This window comes from Lepisma saccharinum, chromosome 3, assembly GCF_977018435.1.
Source record: "Lepisma saccharinum chromosome 3, izLepSacc3.1, whole genome shotgun sequence".
Classification (NCBI taxonomy): Eukaryota; Metazoa; Arthropoda; class Insecta; order Zygentoma; family Lepismatidae; genus Lepisma; species Lepisma saccharinum.
The window spans coordinates 27,046,541-27,073,387 of NC_139231.1; the positions used below are offsets into that span (position 1 = coordinate 27,046,541).

A 26,847-nucleotide genomic window follows, 5' to 3' on the forward strand; every position below is an offset into this window, starting at 1 on the left:
TCTGGGCTGAAACTCCTTATTATGTAGATGTCACCTTTATTTGAGCCACCTTTTCAAAACCATGAATTCATTCATCTGTGTGCTATTGATCTGTGAGAAATATAATGTATCTCGACAATTAAGAATTAAAGGAAACAATGTGTGCTGCAAAAAATGCTAAGGACGTGAAGAAAGGGCATTTTCACCCTTAAGGAAGGGCCGCTTGAGCGATTTTTTAATTTTCTCGGCCTTTTGGGACGATTTCATGGGGGGTCGTAATCGGGCATTTTTCGCCTCCGGGGCTTCCTTCATGGAGAACATTTATGTCAGTGAGTCAGTGAGTGGTGGGATTGGGACTATATATATATATTGGACTCGCGCACTTTCGATGTGGCCTTTGGCCACGTCTCGTGCACTCGCCGACGTGGTTCTCTTATTTGGAAAGTTTTGAACGTAAATTTATGTGTGTGTAATATGTACAAATAATCAAAATATTATTGTTTTTTTCTTAATAATAAGCTGGGTAAGTAATAACAGTTACAAGATAGTTAGTTATATGTTTTATGTAAACGAATTCAATAGGACACTAAATTGGAAAAGTAACATTTTACTTCTGTAGTGAGTTTTACATTTTTAAACATAATTGAAATAAAGAAATGTTTTCCTTCATTCTTCGCAAATTTCTATCTCTCCTCTGCAATGAATTCTGATGCTCACATTTTAAAATTCGAAAACTCTAATACTGTGCACAAAGTGGACTTAAAACACCAAATCAATCAATCAAAAACTCTAGCATAATTCCCTTACAGTAGCATTCGGGGTGAAAATAAACTTTCTTTAAGTTCCCTAGCAACGTCCGTTTCCATGGTGAACAACAAGCACGGCAAGCTCTAAGGAATTGCATGTCATTATACCCCCTAAACATTTAGTTGAAACAAGCACGATGCAGATATTTACGAATTGAGTTTACCAATATATACGTAATTGTATCTGGGCTGAAACTCCTTATTATGTAGATGTCACCCTTGTTTCAGGCACCTTTTCAAAGCCAGGAGTTGATTCATCTGTGTGCTATTGATCTGTGAGAAATATAATGTATCTCGACAATTAAGAATTGAAGGAAACAATGTGTGCGAAAGAAATGCCCGTGGCAACGGTTGCTAAGGACGTGAAAAAAGGGCATTTTCACCCTTAAGGAAGGGCAAAATGAGCGATTTCTTAATTTTCTCGGCCTTTCGGGACGATTTCATGGGGATCGTAATCGGGCATTTTTCGCCTCCGGGGCTTCCTTCATGGAGAACATTTATGTCAGTGAATCAGTGAGTGAGTGGTGGGATTGGGGCTTTATATATATTGGACTCACGTACTTTCGACGTGGCCTTTGGCCACGTCTTGTACGCTCGCATCCGTGACCTTGGGCCACGTTATGGGCGTAATCATATTATAGATGGGGTAAAATGTCTGCATGTTGTATTGGAATTGGATGAAAGGGAACAAGCGTATAAGTTCGCTAATTTGAAAAGTTTAGAAAATAACTTTATGTGTGTATGGGCTCTAATATGGCACAAATATTCAAAGTATTATTGTCTATTTTCTTAATAATAAACTGAGTAAGTAATAACCGTATCAAGATTATTAGCTGGATGTCTTGCATAAACGAATACAAAAGCAACACTAAATTGGAAATGCAATATTTACGGCTTTTGTCATTTTCACATTTTTAAAGGTAATTGGAAAATTATTGTTTTCCTTTATTTCCCTCAAATTCCTACCTTGCCTCTGTAATTAATTCTGACGCTGGAATTTTGAAATACGAAAAGTCTCGCATAATTCACTTACAGTATTTTTCGGGGTGATAATAAACTTTCTTTAAGTTCCTTAGCAACGTCCATTTCCATGGTGAACAACAAGCACCGCAAACTCTTTAAATAATTGTTTGCTATTATACCTCTAAACATTTAATTAAAACAAGGATGATGTAAATATTTTCGCACTGAGTTTACTAATATACCTATGCGTAATTGTATGTGGGCTGAAACTCCTTATGCAGTAGAGGTCACCCTTGTTTGAAATACCTTTTCTAACCAGGAGTTGATTCATCTCTTATTGATCTGTGAGAAATATAATATATCTCGACAATTAAGAATTGAAGGAAACAATGTGTGCAAAAGAAATGCCCGTGGCAACGGTTGCTAAGGACGTGAGAAAAGGGCATTTTCACCCTTAAGGAAGGGCCGATTGAGAGATTTTTGAATTTTCTCGGCCTTTCGGGACGATTTCATGGGGGGTCGTAATCGGGCATTTTTTGCCTCCGGGGCTTCCTTCATGGAGAACATTTATGTCAGTGAGTCAGTGAGTGAGTGGTGGGATTGGGGCTTTATATATATTGGATAATAAAATGTGTCCAATCTACGTATATAAAAATGAAAAAAATAGGTATAGCCAGAATACATAAAACCATGGTTGTTAAAGGTCCAAGAACCCAGTGGCGTACGCAAGGGGGGGTTACGGGGTTTAACCCCGCCCCTTGAGCTTGTGAAATATTGTGAAAAATGCTGTGGAAAAAAATTTAAATGGCCAATTTACCAGTCAAAGATCTGGGACAATACTATTACTACATCTACTACTACTACTACTACTACTACCACTAATAATAATAATAATAATAATAATAATAATAATAATAATAATTTGAATTATTATTTCCATGTAGCATGGAGAAAAGCACAGCATTCCAAGCACACGCGTCTTTCAGAGTGATGCCTTGAAAATAAGCACAAGTTCTTGAAAGTGAAATATGAGGGTAACTATGATTTAAAAGAGAAATAAAATGTTTTGTATTTCAGTTGCAACAATGTTCAATACTCTGGCATACGCAGTTTTTTTTGGGGGGGAGGGGCCGGAATAGTAAATGTGATTAACACATGGCTTCGTTTTGGAGGGCAGGATGCATAATAAAATATTTCGTATTTTTGGAGCTTTTCAGTCTATTAAAATTGTATTCAAAGACAAAAATGGTAATCGGGACTCACTTTAAAAGAGGTTTCGTATTTACACATTTTGATTTTTTAAAGTTCTTAACGGATTTTTATTTGAAAATTCTGATTTTCTCAAAATTTTGGTAGGGGATGTAGCATCATCTGTAGAGGCATGCATATTTCGGTTTTGACAAAAAGAAAACGAAATTTGAAATAACACATTGCAATGTTAAATTTTAAGGTTTCTGAAAGGTGCGAGGTGCATTTTCCTACCCTGTCTTGTCACGAAATGATGCGAAATGAACTGCAAAATGCGAAGTAGACTCTTAAACACGAAATTTGCCGTTTATATACCGACGCGACACTTTCTGAAGTCTGAAGTATCCTGTGTGTTATGCAATTCACGGAAAATTGATTAATTTTGCTGTAAATATTTGAAAAGCAAAAATGGACTCCTCTATACAGGAATAAACTTAATATTCTGGTAATGATTTAATGTGCTATTAGAAGGGATATGTTTATTTTGTGTCATAGTGCAGTTTTTAAATCATTCACATTTTTAAAACCAAAATGTAATTTTATATACCGCTTTTTCACCGCTATAACAGCGAAATTTCATTTTATTTACAGCTTTTGAACCCGAAATTGACTGTTTTTATACTGAAATTTTGCTTTTTTATTTACCAAAAGTATGTGCCTGTAACCATCGGCCATGCCTCTACGTACGCCAGTGTTCAACGAACATTTTTTTTTTTGTGTGTGAACAATGAGAATTAACTAAAGAAAGTTCTTGGTTCGTTGTTAGAGGTTAATGTATAGACAAAGGCTAGGCGGACAAGAATACAGTCACCAGTCTGCCTTCCCATTGTATTATTTACCGCAGCACGTTTGAATGTATCTCTTTAAAATGTCTCACCTTGTTGACTAGACAATTATTCAAACGACAATAAGCTTATTGGAAAATGTTTTGTTGGTAAGAACAGTGAGACAATCCAGATGTGAATTATCAGGGACATTTATGCGGGGAAGAAGCCGGAAAAATTCCAACCAATTTTGGGAATCGAATCCGGATCTCCCGCGTGATTGTCAGATGCTCTACCGACCAGACCACCGCAGCTTCTTGGATGAGTTCCATACTTTAATTATTTCAATTTATTTTAATATATTTTCTTGTTTTATGGATTTTCTTCACCCTTAAAATGTCTCACCTGGTTGACCAGACAAAAAACAAAAACAAAAAAATGCTCCCAGGATTTGATAAAAATTGAATGATTAGAAAGTAATTTTTTTCTATTGTTTTCATAAATGGTATATTTATGTAGATCTCTACTACATAATAGTAGTATTGGTATTAGTAGTATTATTAGTAGTAATTAATTAAGTATAAGTATTATTAATTAATTGTGATTATTATTATTTAATTAAAGTATAATAAATCAAAGGTAATGTGAATTTGGAGAAAGTTTTAGAAATAACCCCCCCCCCCCTTGACGAAATCCTGCGTACGCTACTGCAAGAACCCATAAATTCTAATGGGTTCTATTGGGTTCCGATGGAGAACCTGAACCTTTTTGTCTCGCACAATTTAAATTCGGTCAAAGTTGCGTAATGTTTCATTGAAAAAAGGTTCCTGGACCAAATTTAAATTGATCCGGAAAAAATAGGTTCCTGGACCGTATTTAAATTCATCAAAAAAAGAAAGGTTTCTGGACCGTATTTAAGTTCATCCTGAAAAAAAGGTTCCTGGATCGAATTGAAATACTTTATACATAAAAAAGTTCTTTACGTCCTAGAACCCATTTAGACTTGCTGATTTTCTCTTTCAGAGGGGAATTGAATTTATTTCCAATTCCTGGAAATTAACAACCCTGGGATAGTTATGGATCCAGAAATCCATACAATCTAATGGGTTCTATTGGGTTCCATAACTGGACGGGAACCTTTTTTCTCGCACAATTTAAATTCGATCCAAGTTGCATTTTGTTTCATTGCAAAAAGGTTCCTGGATCGTTTTTAAATTGACCCAGAAAAAATGTTCCTGGAACGTATTTAAATTCAGCCACAAAAAAAGGTTCCTGTACAGTATTTAAATTGATAAATCAATAAGCCATAGGTCTGACAGAAATACAAAGGTGGATGCCACTAAAAATTTTGACCTTAAAGGTAATTTCAAAGTCATATTGTGACCTAAAATGGTCAAATTTCAGTCATATTGTGACCCAAAAAGGTCAAATTTCAAAGTCATATTGTGACCCTAAAGGTCAAATTTCAGTCATATTGTGACCCAAAAAGGTCAAATTTCAAAGTCATCCAAATATAGTCCTATAATACAAGTATATCAAACAAAAGATATGGCTGAGACAAACTGTTTGGTGCTATTTTTAGGTCAGAATATTGATCTCAGAAGTAGCTGATCTAGCTCAAAGTTAATCAGGTTAAATTTACATACACTGTAGTTATATATAGTAGACCAACCAAGAAGCAAAAAGGCTTTTAAAAAGTTTAACTGTATGGAATGTTAATAATAGGCATCCATGCTAAATCAACCAATCACAGGTGTGACAGAAATATTAGGATGGGTACCAATAAAATTTTTACCTTGAAGGTCATAGTGGCCCAAAAAGATCAAATCTCAAGGTCATCCAAATATAGTCGTGTAATATATCAAAAGAAAGGTTTGGATGAGACAAACTGTTTGGTGCTTTTTTCAGTCAGAATATTGATCTCAGAAGTAGCTGGTCTAGCTCAAAGTTAGCTCTAACTTGGTAAAAGGAAAAAACTTATAAGAAAGAAAAATGTACGCAATGTTTGAAACCAGTATGCAAACTAAATAAAAATCAGCCATAACTTTGTAATGGTAATGCATTACTTTTGGAAGAAAATTAAAGGGTACACAATGCTGCTAAATCACCACAAACACTTCAGTCATGAACATAGCATTAAGAGAAACACATATTCCCAATCTTACCTCTTTCTGATAAACAATATCAACAGGTTCAACCTGCGACCAGTGTAGTGCAAACGTCTCTGTTAACTGGCGATCAAAATTTCCATATTCATCTTCTACATAGAAGCTGACAGGGATCAAACCTTCATTATTTTCTGGTCGTTCAGTGCAGGCAGATTCCATATTTAACAGCACTATACGTCTTGGTAGCACAACCCTGGAAAAATTAAGAAACATTTTTACATCAATATCAAATTTCAGTTCACAGGACTATTGTGGAAAATATTTTTTATTGTGATAAAAGATTACTACAATAAATTATTTTACAAACGTAAAATGCATTTTTTTTTCTATTTAACTGCAGTATCTGAAGGCCATGACTTTTGAATTTTATCTACTTTCTTAACCGTTTTATATATTTCTGTGCTGCTTTCAACTGCTAAAACTTTTGCTAGAACCATGAAAGCTAGTGTGGCGACGGGACTCAATGAACTGACCTTGCATCACCCAATGAAAAAACTTGGCTTTCAAAAGGCTGTTGCCAACTTCCATGGCAAAGTATAGTGTGCTATGACACCAGGGGTCACAGGTTCGAATCCCAGCTTCATTATGGGTGTTGTTTGAGTGTCCCTTCATCAATTTTATCATGACATGACTCATTCTCATTGTTATGATTAGCCAAAAGTGGCAGAAAAGTGATGCTAAATAACAAAAATCAAATTGAAGGGCTATTGTGCCTCAGATTTCTTTCATAGTTTACATATTTCTTTTGTGATACAAATAACTGAGGTGATAAAATTTAGGGTGAAACAAGGAGAGAACCAAAAGAAGATTGAATAATATCTATCTTCACCTTCACAAAATACACCTACTTTAAGTAATACATATAAAAGTCATGAAAAAGAATCATTCCTTACTAATCTTACATCTTACTTATCTAATGCTGGTATTGACTAACTACAAAGTTCAAAATATAATTACCCATGTGTCATACGTTCCAATATCTGTGCCATGGCTACTCTGAATCCTGCCAAGTTCTCGCAAACATCTTTCCATGAAGACTCGAGCATGAGTTGCAGGTAAGCCTTGAAAGTGGGGGAGAGTAAAGGATCATCCCCTTTGCCTTCTGTGGTCTCGACAGTTGCTTCTGTTGTCCTGATAGGTGGTGATGTTCCCAGTTCTGTCGAAGGTAGCCATTGTGGAGCTGTAATGAGGAAGATATTCTGTAATACTACTACTATATGCAAAGAGATTACTCACTAATTTTGATGCATGATATGAAGGAAGCAGACAATTTAAAACTAGAATAGACTTTGGACTGTTTAAGCAATGATATGATCATAAAATCTGCTTTTCTCCAGAACTACAACGATATTGCAAATTCTTAAAGTTTAGATCCGTTAAAACTGCTCCTAAACCATTTTTTTTAAAAAAAATCATACTAATTGCCCACCTATTGCAGACAACAACAAATGGTTTACAGAGCATTGTAGACAATCATAATTTTTCAGAATCTGGAATACTTGCCTATCGTTCTGGAACTGAAATTTCACAATTTATTTTTGGAAACAAATTCCCCAGTGGTACCTTTTGTGTTCATTCTTTCATATTGATTCATTATTTTAATAAGCGACACCAAAGAATTGGGATAATCTCAGTTATTTGAAAGATGGTTAACAACAGGCTTCCAGAAAGAATATCTTGTGGATTTATATAGGCTATCACCTGCATCTTTTGAAACATTTATTCAGGAAGTTGCTGGTTTGAGTCTTTGAAATGGTCAGTTTATCGTTATCAGAGCACAGCAGGCTACAATGTATGCCAGAGATTTCAGGTTCAAATCCTGGCCTGGGCATGGGTGTTCTTTGTGAGTGTCCCTTGCTCAATTTCATCATGTCATCACTCATCCTCATCTTTGCAATTTGCCAAAAGTGGCACAAAAGGAAAGTAAAATAAACCAAATCACTCACTCATTTTTCCTTCTTGTGAAGACATCATTTCAACTGTTGTTATATATACCAGTGATTCCCATACAGAAGAACTAACAAGGCTGAAATGGTGTCCATGAGAAGAATGTGCAAGTTATACAATTCCGTTTTTAGTAAAATCCAGAAGTAATTTTACTTTAATTTCCTGTAGTTCAGAATTTAATTAAGACTTCAGTGGAACCACAGGAACAAAAAGCCTGTGCAGACCTGCGACTCCTGTGCACCATACTCCCGCGAGATGGGGAGGGGCAGTGTGAACCATGCTACCTTATGGCCCAAGCTGAACATTGTAGTCTGAAGTTATAAAATCTGTTCTTTGGTGTTACTTTGTTTCTATTATTTCTCTATTTTATATAATTTATAATGCATTGTATTAGTATTTTTTTTATATTTTGTTTTGTACATTGTGATTTCAGGTCTGAAATATTAGGTGCAAAGTTAATACATAGTTGTTGTATTCTTTGAAGCTCTGTATGCAAATAGGACACAATGGCCTGGAATTTTATATCCCTCACTTCGATTTAACTTGTATTATATTCTTGTTATTATAATTAATTGTTCCAGCATCTATTATCTATTGTTGTGTACATTTTCTTTAGCACTGAAATGCTTTGCTTTCCCATTAGTTATGACAAAATATGGACGCTTGCTTATATTTATCTAATTTCGTGAATGTCTCTCACCCTTAAAATCATGTAACCTTAAAAATCAAAGCAGAAAATGTGGAACACTGTTCTGTTCAAAATAAATAAAAATAAATAAGTTAAGCTATAACAACTGGATGAGTTCAGGGCTAGAAATGTTTCCTTTAAATATGATCTTGTTGACTTAGATTCACGCAAACAACATGCAAGAGTGTTCTGATTAGCTTCTATATATGAAATGGAAGAATTACTGTCATGGTTTTCATAAACAATTTGCACACGTTGTTCCTAAGTAATGAAAAGTTTTGCACTTCATTGGCACAATCCTCATTTACAAAACTATATAACAAGCTTTATGTAACTAGCTAATGAACTTCATGCATGTTATTACATAAGTATGTGCTTATGGAATGGATTGGAAACTTCCACAGTGAATAGGTGCTTGCTCAGTGGGGGTGAACCAGGTGTACTTAGGAAAGATGAGTTAAAATACGGAAGAACTCTGGAAAATAGCAAATGTCACGTGTGGAGCTAGGCCCATCAAAACACACCAGCCTAGCTACATGTCAATATTATCCTTAGTAAAGTATATTTGAAGTCAATAATAATTGCTTATCTCTGTTGTTTCAAGAATAATTCACCCTCCCGGAAATTTTTGGTCATGGGATTTTTTAGGATAACATTGTTGGTGGGGGAACCCAGTGCTGATTGGAGGTGAATCATAAAGTTTGTGATTTTGTAAAGGAAAAAGTATTAGACAAAAGAAAAGATAAATGAAACTGGTCAGAGTAACACATCGATTGGATTGATGAATTGATTATGTGATTCCCAGGGACAGCCGAAAATTTTATGAATGTCGAGAAGAGAAAACAAGAAGATGTTGCATATGTAGTTATTTTAACGGAAATTGCAGGCTCTACCAGGACCCGAATCAGGGCTCCACCAACTGAGCCACCATTGACTTCGACTGAGTTTGAGCTAAAATGTATAGGCTACATAGTACATGTTCTGTGTATGTCAAATTGTAAGATGTTACCAGTTTTATTAACAAGCACAGAAAATAAAGGAGAAAGAAGAAAACTGAGGGGCATTCCCACCGGTTGAGGATACATTTCTCTTCGGTGGTCAATACGAGCTACCACTTCGAGGTGACGATGACAGTGGCCTACTAAGGGAGATTTCACACTGTGTTGCCTGAGGATTTCACAAGTCGAACTTTGGTTTGTGAGGCCTTTTGTGTCGCTACGGTGTAAAACGTTTTTGTTGATTGGCTCATTCCATACGTCATGTATCGCGTATCCCTTCGGTCTGAAATCTACTTAAGTCTTGAAGATCCAAGTCACAAGGATGGAAAATTAGGGCTTTGTTAAGGTTAGGTGCGAAGGCAGGCGAAAGCACCCTAAAGGATAATATCCAAAAACCTGCAGGAAGAACGCACTTTACCTAAGTCTCGAATACGAAATGATAAAAACTTCTGGTGAGTTGATTTTAAAAAAATGTGTCCGAGATAAAGAATGGCGTGCCCAGGATTATCGGTAGGGAGATGGGTTACGAATACTATTTTTGGTAGTCAGTCCTCATTTTGCCATCTCTTCCTGTCTTTCACGTTCCTTTTTTAAGGAATACTGGATCAAATGAAGTTATGACCCCACCAATCCTCCCTTGGGCACGTCACTAGAAATAAATAAGAAAGCAATTGATCATATTGGAGCGACTCCCTGATGGCGCAGTGGTAGCGTCATCGCCTTGTAATCAAGGGGTCCCGGGTTCGATACTAGGGATAGCCAAACGGATCCGGATCCGAAAGTTCCGGATCCGGATCCGGGTCTGAAAGTTTCGGATCTGGATCCGGATCCGAGAGTTCCGGATCCGCGGATCCGAGAGTTCCGGATCCGCGGATCCGGATCCGGGTCCGAAAGATTCGGATCTGGATCCGGAAATTCCGGAACCGGATCCGTGTCTGAAAGTTTCGGATCTGGATCCGGATCCGAAAGTTCCGGATCTGGATCCGGATCCGAAAGTTCCGGATCTGGATCCGGATCCGAGAGTTTCGTATCTCAATCCCATTATAATATTACCACACCTTAAAAGGTATTATGATCTTCGATTCAAAAGACATTTTTCGTTAGTCCTACAAGAATTTTTTTCAAGTGTTGTTCCAAAAATACTTTGCTACGCATCGGCTAACACACTCGTGCACACATGTCAGAGGTGATTTTGTAATTGCCATTGAAACGAATATGTATTCATTCGAATGTATTGGAAATGAAAACACACATAAATGTGAGACATTCCATTCCAGGATGAAACCTTTAACACATATAACAAGATAGAAATGTTATACAAATATTATACAATTGTTCTACAGTTACAGTTTTACAAATTAAAAAAAAACATTATAATATATGTGGGAGGTTATCTAAGTGTCCCCCTCCGATTTCCATAAAACTTGGCAGGTGTATACTGAGGCCCAATGGAAGAAATACGTGTTTTTTTGTTTCAGCTAAAAAACGGTTTTAGGGGGCAAAACCCCCTCAAATGTCAAGATGAGGACAAATTGAGGTGAGGATCTGACCCCTGTGTCCCCCTCCGATGTCCATGATACTTGGCAGGTGTGTGTATAAACGGGCCCAAATGAAGAAATACGTGATTTTTTTGTTTCAGCTAAAAAAAACTGTTTTAGGGGGCAAAACCCCCTCAAATGTCAAGATGAGGACAAATTGAAGTGAGGATCTGACCCCTGTGTCCCTCCGATTTTCATGAAACTTGGCAGGTGTATAGTGAGGGCCAATGGAAGAAATACGCGTTTTTTTGTTTCAGCTAAAAAACGGTTTTAGGGGGCAAAACACCCTCAAATGTCAAGATGAGGACAAATTGAAGTGAGGATCTGACCCCTGTGTCCCCCTCCGATTTCCATGATACTTGGCAGGTGTGTGTATAAACGGGCCCAAATGAAGAAATTCGTGTTTTTTTTTGTTTCAGCTAAAAAACTGTTTTAGGGGGCAAAACCCCCTCAAATGTCAAGATGAGGACAAATTGAAGTGAGGATCTGATCCCTGTGTCCCTCCGATATCCATAAAACTTGGCAGGTGTATAGTGGGGCCCAATGGAAGAAATACGTGTTTTTTTTGTTTCAGCTAAAACACGATTTTAGCGGGGACAAAACCCCCTCAAATTTCAAGATGAGGACAAATTGAAGTGAGGATCGGACCCCTGTGTCCCCCTCCGATTTCCATGATACTTGGCAGGTGTGTGTATAAACGGGCCCAAATGAAGAAATACGTCTTCTTTTTTGTTTCGGCTAAAAAACTGTTTTAGGGGGCAACCCTCAAATGTCAATATGAGGACAACTTTAAGTGGGTATTTGACTTATGTGTTCCCCTCCGATTTCCATGAAACTTGGCAGGTGTGTGTATAAACGGGCCCAAAGGAAGAAATTTTTGTTTCAGCTAAAAAACTGTTTTACAGGGCGAAACCCACTCAATTGTCAAGATGAGGACATATTGAAATGGGGATTTGACCCCTGTGTCCCCCTCCGATTTCCATGAAACTTGGCAGGTGTGTGTATAAACGGGCCCAAATGAAGAAATACGTGTTTTTTTGTTTCGGCAAAAAATTTGTTCTAGGGGGCAACCTCATCTCAAATGTCAAGATGAGGACAAATTGAAGTGGGGATCTGACCCCTGTGTTCCCCTCCGATTTCCATGAAACGTGGCAGGTGTATAGAGGGGACCAAAGGAAGAAATACAAGTTTTTTTTTTTTTTTGTTTCGGCTAAAAAACTGTTTTGGGGGGCAAAACCCGCCTCAAATGTCAAAATGAGGACAAATTGACGTGAGGATCATCTGACCCCTGTGTCCCCCTCCGATTCTCATGAAATTTGACAGGTGTATAGAGAGGCCCTATGCCCCCTGTTTCTTCCTATGCCATATTTACGTGGTTTCGGGGTCAGATCCCCACTTTAGTTTCTCCTCATCTTGACATTTGAGGGGGGCCTCTATACACCTGCCAAGTTTCATGGAAATCGGAGGGGGAGACTTAGACCTCCCTTGTAAGTGTATTAATTAATTACAAATCGCGCACGCACACACACACACTATATATATTGAAAACAAATAGTCAAATCATAAACAATATAATATCTATAATTTTATTTGGTATAGATAGTTTCGAGATATCTGCATATAAGGATGACATAATTTGCTACACAAACTCACAAACTCAAACTTAAATCCTATCGTATTTATCTAAGCTACATCCCGGCGTGACTCGATCCAATACCTTACCCGACGTCACACTACAATATATATATATATATTGAGTTGGTGTTTTAAGTCCACTTTATGCACAGTAAGGCTAATCGGGACTGGACCTACAGTTTAAAGTGGGATCCGAACCACTATGTGCCTCCACCGGGTATCGAACATATATATATATATATATATATATATATATATATATATATATATATATATATATTAGCAGGTAACAATATGTTATAAGCACATTCTTACTTTCCAAAGAAGCGCATGTGGGATGGCAAACGGATCCGGATCCGAAAGTACCGGATCCGGATCTGAAAATTCCGGATCCGCGGATCCGGATCCGAAAAATTTTAGGATCCGGATCTTTAGGATCCTGATCTGGCCATTCCTATTCGATACCCGGTGGAGGCACAAGTGGTTCGGATCCAGGCGCGGTTGGCCCTATAGCGCACAGGATCAGTGAACCCCCAGTATTATATGTAATTTACATCGGGAATGGACAATAAACAATGTCTTTACCTTTTGACAATTTTTCGCTAAAATTTCTACACAAGAAGTCATATATTTGTGTCCGTACCACGGCAAATTCTTTTGCTGAGAAAGAGAAACCGCGAGACGGCCGCCCTTGTGCAGACCCTCAGCTGAACCCCCACAGGAGAGCTCCTGCCATAGTAAAGGTTCAGGCGGCAGGCAGAAGCTTGGGGCAGCTATATGGGCAAAATACATGGCAGAGGATACTGAGAAACCTCGATCTCCAACCAACGGTCATGCGCAGTTCGTGCTCTCTCAGAAGCCGCAGCAGAAGCCAGAAGGCACCGTCCTCGCTGCGCGCTGCTAGTGAGGCCCAGCTGGTTCCTTACTTCCAGTGTTGCCTTGTGAGGTTCAAGTTTGAAGCGCATTTGTTACATATTCAATCTTCTCTGTTGAATAATTTTTGTACCGAACGTCTTGGCATAAATGCAAAATTGGGCAGAGAAGGATGAGTACAAATGAATAAAAGCTGGAAATAGAGGCGATGAATTAAAAGAAAAGAAATACATTACTAAAATAATTCGAGCATGCATTCAGACTTTTTCCTTATAGATGGAAACATTTCGGATATGTGAAAGTAAAAGAATGCCGCGATCTTAGACAAGAAAGGAAGACGTGACAAACCCTGTCGGGGTCAATGTTTCAAGTTTGTAAGTTTTCGAAGTGCTTTCATAGTTGTTGCAAAGTATTGATACTCCGAAGGATGGACTATGTTACGTCATTTGATGCAGTGTAGGTGTTACCGTCTGCGCAGGTAAGAAATGACCGCTAAAATGCATACAATTAACGGAAATAAATTTTCTCGTCTGTTAAAAGAAAATTAGAGAAAAAGCGTGTGCTGGTCGACCAACTCCAAATTTGAAGATAGAAAAAAGCTGTAGCATTTCAATGAAAGGGTCTCAGGTTTCTAGTACGCACATGCCATTGATTGTCATTTCCCTTTAATAATTGTAGGACCATTGTGTTTAGTCGTTTTATAATTGCAGGCATGGACGTCCGAAGGGGTTAAAGGGGCCACACCCGCCTGGAAAATTAATGTTAACCTAAAACTATTTATTACACACATATAATTTCATTTCAGTCACAGTAATTTATGATAAGTATTATAAAGGCGTTGCAGGGACCGAAGGAGTGTTTTTTGACAGAACAACACTATTACAGGGAAAAATGTGCCTCGTTTGTCCCCCCTGGAAAAAAAATTATTTGCTTCCCATCCCTGGAACAAATCCTGAGGACGTCCATGATTTTCTAATGAGACCCGAAATTTCTTTCATAGAGGCACAATATATTGTACTTAATTTTAGTCCTAAATTTATTCGCACACCTCTACTATGAAACCTCATTCTATGAAAAAATTATGTACCAATCTTTTAACCCCCCCCCCCCGATCCCTTTGTTTCGCGAAGAAAGTTTTTAGCGGAAACTGAATATGTGTCATATGACTTCGGTGAACCCCCAGGAAAGTAACGCACGAGCCGCGCCTGTTCGGATCCCACTTTAAGCTGTAGGTCCAGTCCCGATTAGCCTTACTGTGCATAAAGTGGACTTAAAACACCAAATCAACAACAACATCATATTGGAAGACGAAACATTAGATGTGTTGGGAACGAAAGGGTTTTCAGAGGCCTGAATATGAACAATTTAGTGGGTTTCGACTTTTGTAAGAGCTGCAAACATGGAAGGACAAGACACAGTAGTGGTGTCCAGGCTCGAATCAGAGAAATATTCGAGAACTGTCTGCGTCCACCTCGCAGCCGACAGTTTGAATCTTGCCTTGTCGAGGGGATTGTCCATCCCGTGCATGTGTAACGGCTTCGTAAAAACACTCAGACACCATAGATGTGTTGATGCCTGATGAGAAGAAATGGACAAACACACACACTCAGATGGTTCTGGCACACAATGTTAATGCACGGAAACAGGGGAGTCGAGTGGTAAAAAACGTTCCGATTTCACATTCTGATTAAAATGGCAGCCTTAAACAGTGGCAACTATTTAGGGGATAGTTGCTCCCCATTTTTTTGCCTCTTAATCCTAGGCCTTGTCTACCAAGATAAAGTAAACTTTCCTTGCACCCCCCCCCCTCCCGTTTTGGAACCCAATCCCCACCACAGGCCTTAAACATACAATTGTGAGGTTCTATCTATACCCCTTAAAAATATGATGTTCAGCCCCCCACCCCCCCCCACCCCCCGCACCGAAAGGAATTCCTGGATACGTGCCTGCAGTGGTGGTATATAGGGATGGCCGAAAAATCCGGATCCGAATGGATCCGGATCCAAAAGTTCCGGATCCGAGAATTACGGATCCGAAAATTTTGGATCCGGATCCGGGTCTCAAAGTTTCGGATCTGGATCCGAGAGTTTCGTATCTCAATCCCATTATAATATTACCACACCTTAAAAGGTATTATGATCTTCGATTACAAAGAAATTTTTCATTAGTTAGTCCTACAAGAATTTTTTTCAAGTGTTGTTCCTAAAATACTTTGCTACGCATCGGCTAACACACTCGTGCACAAAAATAATCTTACTTGTTTAACGTAAAATGTCAGAGGTTGATTTTGTAAATGCCATTGAAACGAATATGTATTCATTCGAATGTATTGGAAATGAAAACATACATAAATGTGAGACATTCCATTCCAGGATGAAACCTTTAACACATAAAACAAGATAGAAATGTTATACAAAAATTATACAGTTACAGTTTTACAAATTAAAATAAAAAAAGTATAATATATGCAGTGTTATATAATTACAAAGTGTAAGACTAACAAGGGAGGTGTCCCCCTCCGATTTCCATGAAACTTCGCAGGTGTATAGTGGGGCCCAAAGGAAGAAATGCGTGTTTTTTTGTTTCAGATAAAAACTGATTTAGGGGGCAAAATCCCCTCAAATGTCAAGATGAGGACAAATTGAAGTAAGGATCTGACCCCTGTGTCCCCCTCCGATTTTCATGAAACTTCGCAGGTGTATAGAGGGGCCCAAAGGAAGAAATACGTGGTTGTTTTTTGTTGTTTTTTTTGTTTCGGCTAAAAAGCTGTTTTAGGGGGCAAAACCCGCCTCAAATGTCAAGATGAGGACAAATTGACGTGGGGATTATCTGACCCCTGTGTCCCCTTCCGATTCCCATGAAATTTGACAGGTGTATAGGGAGGCCCTATGCCCCCTGTTTCTTCCTATGACATATTTACGTGGTTTCGGGGTCAGATCCCCACTTCAATTTCTCCTCATCTTGACATTTGAGGGGGGGCCTCCATACACCTGCCAAGTTTCATGGAAATCGGAGGGGGAGACTTAGACCTCCCTTGTAAGTGTATTAATTAATTACAAATCGCGCACGCGCACACACACACTATATATATATATGTATATTAGCAGGTAACAATATGTTATAAACACATTCTTACTTTCCAAAGAACCGCATGTGGGATGGCAAAACGGATCCGGAACCGGATCCAAAAGTACCGGATCCGGATCCGAAAATTCTGGGACCGGATCCGAATGTTCTGGATCCGGATCCGGATCTGAAAATTTCAGGATCCGGATCTGGCCATCCCTAGTGGTATATCGCGTCTGTCAGACGAACGGGTGGAGTCAATAAGAGAGTGTTTCACATGTAGCCGAGGAAGTCAATTCGCGCAGCGAGCAGGCAGCTGGGAATTCCAAGGTCAACTGTGCACTATGTGGTACATAAACGATTACGTTTGTTGCAAGAAATTAAGCCTAACGACAAGCCAAGAAGATTAGAATTTGCCAATGAAATTCTACACAAGATTGATAATGACCATAATTTTCTATCGAACATTGTTTTCTCAGATGAAGCAACTTTTCACTTGTCTGGCTGTTAACAGACACAATGTTAGGATATGGGGATCTGAGAATCAGCATGAGTATGTGGAACATTCCCGAGACAGTCCAAAATTGAATATTTGGTGCGCTTTAACACTTAATGAAGTTATAGGCCCCTTCTTTTTCATTGAGCAAACCATAATAGAAAATGTGTTCCTAGACATGCTTCAAAACTTTGCAGTTCCCCAATTACAACATTTGCAACCTCAAGTGATTTTCCAATTGGATGGTGCCCCTCCACATTGGAGCCTACAAGTGAGGGAGTATCTTGGTACGGAATTTCCGGAACGTTGGATAGCCCGTGATGGGCCAATTAGGTGGCCACCACGCTCCCCTGATCTAACCCCTCTGGACTTTTTCCTGTTGGGGTATGTGAAAGACATTGTGTATTCCGGTGAAAAGGTTCGTAACCTTGATGAACTGATGACCCGTATTCAGAATACGATTGCTTCTGTCACACCTCAGATGTTACAGAATACGTGGAGAGAGATTTAATCCAGGCTGGATATTCTCCGAGTCACAAATGGAGCTCACGTGGAGTTATACTGAGTTACAATGACTTGTAAGTAATACCAATAAAACATTTTGAGTTTTCCTTCAAAATGCATGTTTCCTTTCTTCCCTATCTCTAACCATATTAAAACCACACACGTTTAAAAACCGTCAGTCTCATTCCGGACACCCGTAAACGTTGCATATTCAGGACCAAATTCGGTTTTCTCGAGAGTTCGTAGCGTCGAAACGTGGCATCAAGTAGAAAAACATTATTAAGAAAAGTTGTGTGCCTTAATGACTTCAATACGCGACGAAAGTTAATTAACGGTTAGTTACACTAATTATTGTAATTTTACTTATTCAGTTTTTAAAAGCATATTTATGCCGCACACAACTGAAATTTATGATCATCGAAAAAGAAACAGTTGCTTCCAATTCTTTTGGTAAATAAACAGGCAGACTGACATCAAATCAATTCGACACCAACACAAATTCCATTTCATTAGGATGTGATGATGTGAGATCACCTATCCCCCAAGGAGAATGTCCGTGATGATTTTCGTAATCGATAAAAGCATGAATAATATTATCCCCCGTTAGCCCCCCCCCCCCTTCCCAAGTGGGCTGACAGAACTCCGCCTATGATTCACGGTATTTTTAGTCCATTATATTAGATACATAAAAATTATAATACTTTAAATAAAAGCGCCACGCCCCATCTCAGAAAATCTAACATAACAATGCTCGTGCAAACAATATAATAATTCGTTGTAACACTTTGTTCATCATTGTTATGTTTCCTATAGTTATGAATTGAACTTGCCTATTAGAGCATTTATTTTAGTGTTTTCGAAGATCAACTGTGGTGTCTGAAGACGAGGAAAAGTAAAGGTGAGTCACGTGTTTGCACATATTGCCCAGGAATTTCGAAAGGAGGCGTTACGTGTTCTATTTTTAGTAGTCAACCTCATTTTGTCATCTTTTCCTGCCTTTGACGTTCTTTTTTTTAATATTGGGCCAAAGGGGGGATATGACCCTCACCTCTCCTTGGGCACGCCACTGTTGCCAACGTTGTCTTCTTGCGTGAATATAGCCTAGAATGTAACACACGCATTATTAACATTGTATTATAATTACGCATCTTCGTTTGTAAACTGTAGTTTGTGGCATTACAATATCGATACTAAGAATATTGACAGACTATTGACAGAAATACGACGTTACAAACCAAATCAACAGCATGTGGCGAATGTTAATTGTTGATATTAGATTGATTTTGGTTTCTTTTACTTCGATCATCTACCACTTTCGGCTAATTAAGAAGATTAGTGATAATAAGATGAAATTGATAAAAGGACAATCGCAAACACAATAAATAAATAAATAAACAATCGCATAAACACACATGGACAGGACATAAGCTCGGCAGAGGATTACACTGGCTGTGGGTTCAGGCGTCAGATCCTTGTTAGTCTGCAACAATGCGTAGAGGGTGTGCTGCACCGCGTGGAACAGAGGTGGTTGAGTACCTTGAGAAGTCGCTCCTTACACCCCTTGATATTAACTGGTCATTCCATATATCACATTGAGGTTGCACTACAGTTATTACACATTTGATTCATACTAAGGTTAACAATACTACTTATAATACTCGACGACAGAAAAGGTTTTATTTGGTTGTTTTTTTTTCGAATTGTAAAAGCGCACGTTATCCTAGCATCATAATATACAAACAAAGCATGCAGGGTTCGAATCCCACCTAGAGCAAGTGCGTTCTTTCATATCATCGCTCATCCTCATCTTCGCGATTAGCCAACAGTTACAGAAAAGCTAAGTAAAATAAACCAAATCAATCTAATAAAGCATGCCCCATATTCTATTTAAATATAACTTTATGTTTGTATGCATGACGTTACGATTCAACTCAACTCAACTACGATTTATTGGACTTACAGCTTTACAGGTGGCTGTTTATGCCCAGCATACATTATAAGTACATAAGATACATTTTTGATATAAATGTTACACACAAAATTCATAAACGCTCTTAAATACAATTTTATATAACTACATTAACTCATTCAGTAACAAATTTGATTGATTGATTGATTTAGTTTATTTTACTTCGCGTTTTGTGCCTCGTGGCTAATTTGCGAAGATGAGGATGAGTGATGAAAGGATGAAATTGATGAATGGACATTCACAAACAACCAAGCCCGACCAGGATTCGAACCCGGGACCCTTGGCGTCGCAGCGCGATGTGCTAACCGCTCGGCCACAGGGTCGGGCCATTCAGTAACAAAAAAATATTATAATTTTATATCAGCTTTTCTCATAAAAGCAAGTATAACATATCCAATTCTAACATCTGGAGCATACAACATTGAAGTCATATTAATGGGAAAAGGAACATTAATTTTTGACAAAGTTTTATATAAGGTCTTTCTTTTCTCTGAATGAATTGGACATTCCAAAATAATATGATGAGCATCACCCCTTAAATCACCACAGTCACAATTCGGAGGTTTCAAAATGTGTATTTTAAATAAATGATGATATGTTCTCGCGTGACCACTTCTTAGTCTATTTATTAAAACAATTGCATTTCTTGAACCTTTACAATTATAAAACCAAGGTTTTTTTCCTAGCGTAATCAACATAAGGGCGACAACTTTCACCAACACTTTGTAATGAATTATTACACCATAAGTTCCATTCTTCAAAAAATTTCTTCTTAACCCTCGGCAAAAGATCTGTGTAATGTAATGGTAACTGGATTGTTTCATTCATCTGAGCAGCTTGTTTTGCATATCTGTCTGCTTGCTCATTTCCGTAAATATTAATGTGATTTTACCCACACATAATGAACTACTTTTCCATTGCTTATTAAGCTATTAGTTGCACGAATACAATTGATGACATATGGTGATATTTTAAATAAATTTTTATAACTAGATTGTATTGTTTGTAAAACACATTGCGAATCAACTAGTATTAGAAATTTCTGTTCAGGAACTGTACCAATATAAATCAAAGCTTGATATACCGCATATATTTCTGCTGTAAATATGGTAACCTAAACATTTTTGATATATATTTCTTTCAATATCATCAAGAGCTGCTCCTATTCCACTTTCAGTTTTAGACCCATCTGTATATATGTGATAAAAGTCTTCCCACGATTCTCTAAACTCAGCTGAATGATTATATTTCGGGAAATATATATTTTGAATTGGTTGTGTGGGAAATTCTAACGAGTACACTGGCAATGTTCTTGCTATGAGTACTTGAGATGGAATATACAAGCTAATAATATTATAAAGTAAGTTGTTTAACTGAATTTTTATACCGACCACTTCCACATTATATTTGGTAAATAAATCATGTGTTGAATTAAACTGAATTTGTTGAAATGGTACACTTTCATGAACAAAAATTCCCACACCCTTATTTCCTACATTATAATCATTTAATATACTATGATAGTCAGCAATATGAATATTTTCTGCTTTTAAACCCCATACCTCTCTAACGCAAATAATTAACGGGTGACACTCATCTATTAATTTAATTAATTGAAGTTTCCTTGCAGAGAATGATCTTAAATTCCATTGTATTATTAATGGCAAGAATTTTCTTTGCTGGTAACACATTGTTGTTTTAAATTAAGGGGTGTCCCCGAAATCTTGTAAGTCTTGAATTAGTTTTAAAATTTGTACAGAAATTTCGTTACATTTTAAGATTATTTTCCTAATATATAATAAATCATCACTCACTGAAATTGTTGTGATAAGTTCAGTTATTAGATGTAGCAGATTTACTAGAGATTCTTTCTGAGAAGGATTCTCCGCTGTTGTCCGGCGTCCAATCGAATCTGATTTTCTATCCTGTTCCTTAGAGGAACACGTCGTGCTCACAGGTTCACTTGAATTAGCCACTGCTGATGATGTTGACGCAATTTGTGGATCCTTGTGTTTATTTTTGTCCTTCATCAAAACAGGTTTAATTGTTTTCCTCAATTGTGAAGCAGAATGCAGTCTAAAATTTTCCCCGTGTTGTTTTTTTAAAACTTTCATAAGACCGGTCAGATTCTGGTGGCACTTTCTTCCAACAGAGGTTACTCAGATATGTGTCATTTCTTCTATTTTCCCAATCTGTAACAGAATTTAATCTGTTTGTAGTAGGAGTTTCTGATGTGCAAGGGCTTTCCTTGTTTATTGATTCCTTTCTTATCTCTAGCAATTTAGGAAAGTCTTTAGCAGAGGTCGCATATGTTCGCTCTTCATTTCGTGGATCAACTCCAAAAATTACTTGTTTCCTTGCATCTTGATAGGAGATGTTATTATAAGCAACCAGCATTTGTATTTCTCTCTCTTGCTCCCATCTTACACAAGACTTATCGGTAGATAAGTGGTTTCCCTTGCAATTAATACATTTAGGACTGGCATTGCAGATTCCATGTTCCGCTTGACCGCATCTGTAACACACGGGAGAGGATTTGCACTGTGTTTGTGAGTGTGAGAAACGGAAACATTTCTTGCATAAAATCACAGATCTTACTTTTGGCTTCACTTCAAATATTTGGCTCCACAACTTCACTTCTTTTGGTAACTGTTGAAATTGGAATGTTACACTAATCGGGTTTAGTAGGTTCTTGCCTTACTTCCCCCTCTTCATTGAAAAAAGTTTTCTTCCTTGTACATCTATTATTGGAACTTCAGCTCTGATGTCTTCGATTATCTCGTCTACTGGGATGTCGGTAGGTACACCATATATTAATCCTTCTCTCACTAATAGACTTTTAGGGATTCTGGCTTCTAAATGGTATTTTTCCTTGATGCATTCATTTTTAGCAAATTTATTTGCATCATATGCTGTGCGAAATGTCAATTTTGCCTGCTTCAAACCACTTTGTTTAACGAATTCAACATCAACCATCCCCTTGCACAAATTATAACCTAATTTTACCGTATTCAAGTTCTGTGATCCAAGTAATGTACTGTTCACCAACATGATATGTGGGCCTTGATGTCCCACATAATATAAAGACATATCATATGCCTCATTTCTATATTTGGCAACACCAACCTTTGTACTTTCACTTACTTTCGGATTTTTTGGGTTTTTCTCCACTTCAGGTTCCGTGCATTCTTCATTAGATCGACCTCTTTTGAAAGAAGTCTTATCACTAACTTCCATTTCCGCTAACTGTTCAGGTACAATCACATTCATATCACTCTGGATTGCTTGCATTACATTTTCTTCATTAATCTTCACATCCTGAGCCATCTTGGGAAATCACAAGCGTTTTTATTTCGTTTTTCTCTTTCACATATCAAATGTAAATTGTATAGAGAGATTTAATCTTGTAACTCTAGAACTATTATTCTCAAATCAAACTTCAATTAATTAGATCTCAAACTAGAAAAACAAACAATTCAACACGCTATTCATACAGAATCCAAACGATACCACCATGAAAGAATTTTCCAACCCAACGTTACGATTACTGAACCACGCGATGCCAGGATTGTAAATAAGGAGTTCCATTTCCCTGCCATAGTTATGATATGAATATATTTGCACAAAATGTACACTCGAACGCGATTTTTGTAGGATTCAAACCCACCATAGATACTTCTGTTTTGTAAAAATTCACCATAATTTTGTGAAAAGACACCACATTTTAGCAATAATCACAGAGTAAGAAATATTAATTCTGTTCAGTGTTGCACAACCCGATTTTAATGGTTGACTGGATAGCGATAAATATTCCACCAACACAGTTGATCTGATTGATTTTGTGTTTTAAGTCCACTTTACGCACAGTAAGGCTAATCGGGACTGGACCTACAGTTTAAAGTTGGATCCGAACCACTATGTGCCTCCACCGGGTATCGAACCCGGGACCCCTTGATTACAAGGCGGCGACGCTACTAACTAACACTTCGCAATCGGGGAGGCCCCAACACAGTTGATAACTTCATCAACAACAACATGGCATGTGAGTAATTTCCAGTCCTATTTTAAATTATCCTACACTCAGTGTAGGGAAAAGTAATCACCGTCTTTAGTTTTCTTGCAGATATGTGGCATATTTGTTGCGTTCGATACACCTTCGATTAATATGTTTCACTCGAAGAAATGAAAGGAAAATCATTATATATTTTCAACAAACAAATAAATTTGAAATAACATTCCAGCAATTCCTTTTAAGAGTATAAATTATAAACAACACAGACAAGTTTTAAGACACAATGCTACAATGTAATATGGTAATACGTATATCCTCCTATATATAAAAAAAGGTTTATGTAATTATAGATAGAACCAATCACATTGTAAACAACCAAACAAACAACTTATTCTACAACATCATATGCAATTTCTTCAAGGTTGGTGAACCATGAATGTAACTTTCCCTGGCGAAATCCACAACTGAGTATATATCTTCTGGCGAAGATCAAGTAGACGCCCACCGCAAATGGGTATATATCTTATTCTGGCGAAGATCAAGTAGACGCCCACCGCAACTGGGTATATATCTTATTCTGGCGAAGATCAAGAAGACGCCCACCGCAACTGGGTATATATCTTATTCTGGCGAAGATCAAGTAGACGCCCACCGCAACTGGGTATATATCTTATTCTAGCGAGGATCAAGAAGACGCCCACCGCAACTGGGTATATATCTTATTCTGACGAAGATCAAGTAGACGCCCACCGCAACAGGGTATATATATCTTATTCTGGCGAAGGTCAAGTAGACGCCCACCTCAACTGGGTATATATCTTATTCTGGCGAGGATCAAGAAGACGCCCACCGCAACTGGGTATATATCTTATTCTGGCGAAGGTCAAGTAGACGCCCACCGCAACTGGGTATATATCTTATTCTGGCGGTCAAGTAGACGCCCACCGCAACTGGGTATATATCTTATTCTGGCGAGGATCAAGAAGACGCCCACCGCAACTGGGTATATATCTTATTCTGGCGAAGATCAAGTAGACGCCCACCGCAACTGGGTATATATCTTATTCTGGCGAAGGTCAAGTAGACGCCCACCGCAACTGGGTATATATCTTATTCTGGCGAAGATCAAGTAGACGCCCACCTCAACTGGGTATATATCTTATTCTGGCGAAGGTCAAGTAGACGCCCACCGCAACTGGGTATATATCTTATTCTGGCGAGGATCAAGAAGACGCCCACCGCAACTGGGTATATATCTTATTCTGGCGAGGATCAAGAAGACGCCCACCGCAACTGGGTATATATCTTATTCTGGCGAAGATCAAGTAGACGCCCACCGCAACTGGGTATATATCTTATTCTGGTGAGGATCAAGAAGACGCCCACCGCAACTGGGTATATATCTTACTCTGGCGAGGATCAAGAAGACGCCCACCGCAATTGGGTATATATTTTATTCTGGCGAGGATCAAGAAGACGTCCACCGCAACTGGGTATATATCTTATTCTGGCGAAGATGAAGAAGACGCCCATCGCAATTGGGTATATATCTTATTCTGGCGAAGATGACGAAGACAACCACCGCAATTGGGTATATATCTTATTCTGGCGAAGATCAAGTAGACGCCCACAGCAACTGGGTATATATCTTATTCTGGCGAGGATCAAGAAGATGCCCACCGCAACTGGGTATATATCTTATTCTGACGAAGATCAAGTAGACGTCCACCGCAACTGGGTATATATCTTATTCTGGCGAAGATCAAGAAGACGCCCACCGCAATTGGGTATATATCTTATTCTGGCGAGGATCAAGAAGACGCCCACCGCAATTGGGTATATATATATCTTATTCTGGCGAAGATCAAGAAGACGCCCACCGCAACTGGGTATATATCTTATTCTGGCGAAGATCAAGAAGACGACCACCGCAACTGGGTATATATCTTATTCTGGCGAAGATGAAGAAGACGCCCACCGCAACTGGGTATATATCTTGTTCTGGCGAAGATGAAGAAGACGCCCATCGCAATTGGGTATATATCTTATTCTGGCGAAGATGAAGAAGACGCCCACCGCAATTGGGTATATATCTTATTCTGGAGAGGATCAAGAAGAAGCCCACCTCAACTGGGTATATATCTTATTCTGGCGAAGATGAAGATGGAGCCTTCAAGAACGGGGCATAAATTTTTCTTCAACACCATACAAATGAATACATTTCTTCGTTTTTTTAGAAGAATGTATTCCACAAGTTACTTGCATTAGATTGAAATTGGGCATAGTTTTTCAGGAATAAAATTGTTCTAAATGTATAGCTTTTGTTCTGCAGAAATAAACTCCCTAAAATTGTCAGGCCTTTTTTTTTTCAATTTTTGAACTGTGAACATTTTTACAAAAAATTGAAAATAAATTAAATTGTTCCCTGGGGTGTGCACAATGTTTCTGTATTACTTTTGTTCACAAAAATATAAATGTAATGTACACAGGAGGGGAAAATCCACTTGGCAGGTGTATTTGACACCCCCTTTGGATGTGTGTTATTCATGACACTCTTGCCATTGACTGTACAATTGGTTGGTATTGCTAAAAAATGTTGTTGTAAGAATGTACATAAAAAAAAAAGCATTGATGAAAAATTCATATATTCTTTTAGATTGAGTGAATGATAAAGTATGTGTGTGACACTCATGCAATAACACTGTGCAAGAAAAGGTTTTGCTTCCTGGATTTCGTGTTTGTGATAGGTGAATACTTACTAGAAACAGATATGGCCCACACTTGCATACATCACCCACAGTTTCTGAGAAATGAGTCATTTGTTTCACTGGTCAGGAAATTGTGGTAAGGATAGGAACATTTTGTTTTACAAGTATGTGTTGGCAACTCTGAAAATTTTTTCACATGCGGCAGAAGTGTTTTTTTATGCCACTGTGTCTTGAGAAATATACATATTGACACTTTGTGTTGAAAAATATTGTTGTATGAAGTACGTTCACGCTATACTTGTATACATAAAACGAACTGTAATATTAGTGAAATACACTAGGTACAATCAGCTATTGCTTTCGTACATAATGCCTAGACACTGTGTGAAGAATAGTGACTTATTTTGTTAGATTTGTGGATAGTTTATGTTAAAAATAGAGGAGAAATATTACTCAAATTGGAAGGCCTGCAACCTTTATTTCGT

The 26,847-nt window shown here is 38.0% G+C and overlaps 1 protein-coding gene across 1 annotated transcript in view; it reads right to left on the reverse strand.

Annotated features, from left to right (window-relative positions):
* LOC145985495 (uncharacterized) overlaps window positions 1-26,847 on the reverse strand; it is a 221,667-nt gene that overhangs the window by 44,351 nt on the left and 150,469 nt on the right. Inside the window, exons 6-7 of the mRNA XM_083119566.1 lie at window positions 6,886-7,108; window positions 5,926-6,121 (exon numbers count right to left, since the gene is read on the reverse strand). Coding sequence (XP_082975692.1) covers window positions 5,926-6,121; window positions 6,886-7,108 — 419 coding nt within the window. The remainder of the gene's footprint in view (window positions 1-5,925; window positions 6,122-6,885; window positions 7,109-26,847) is intronic.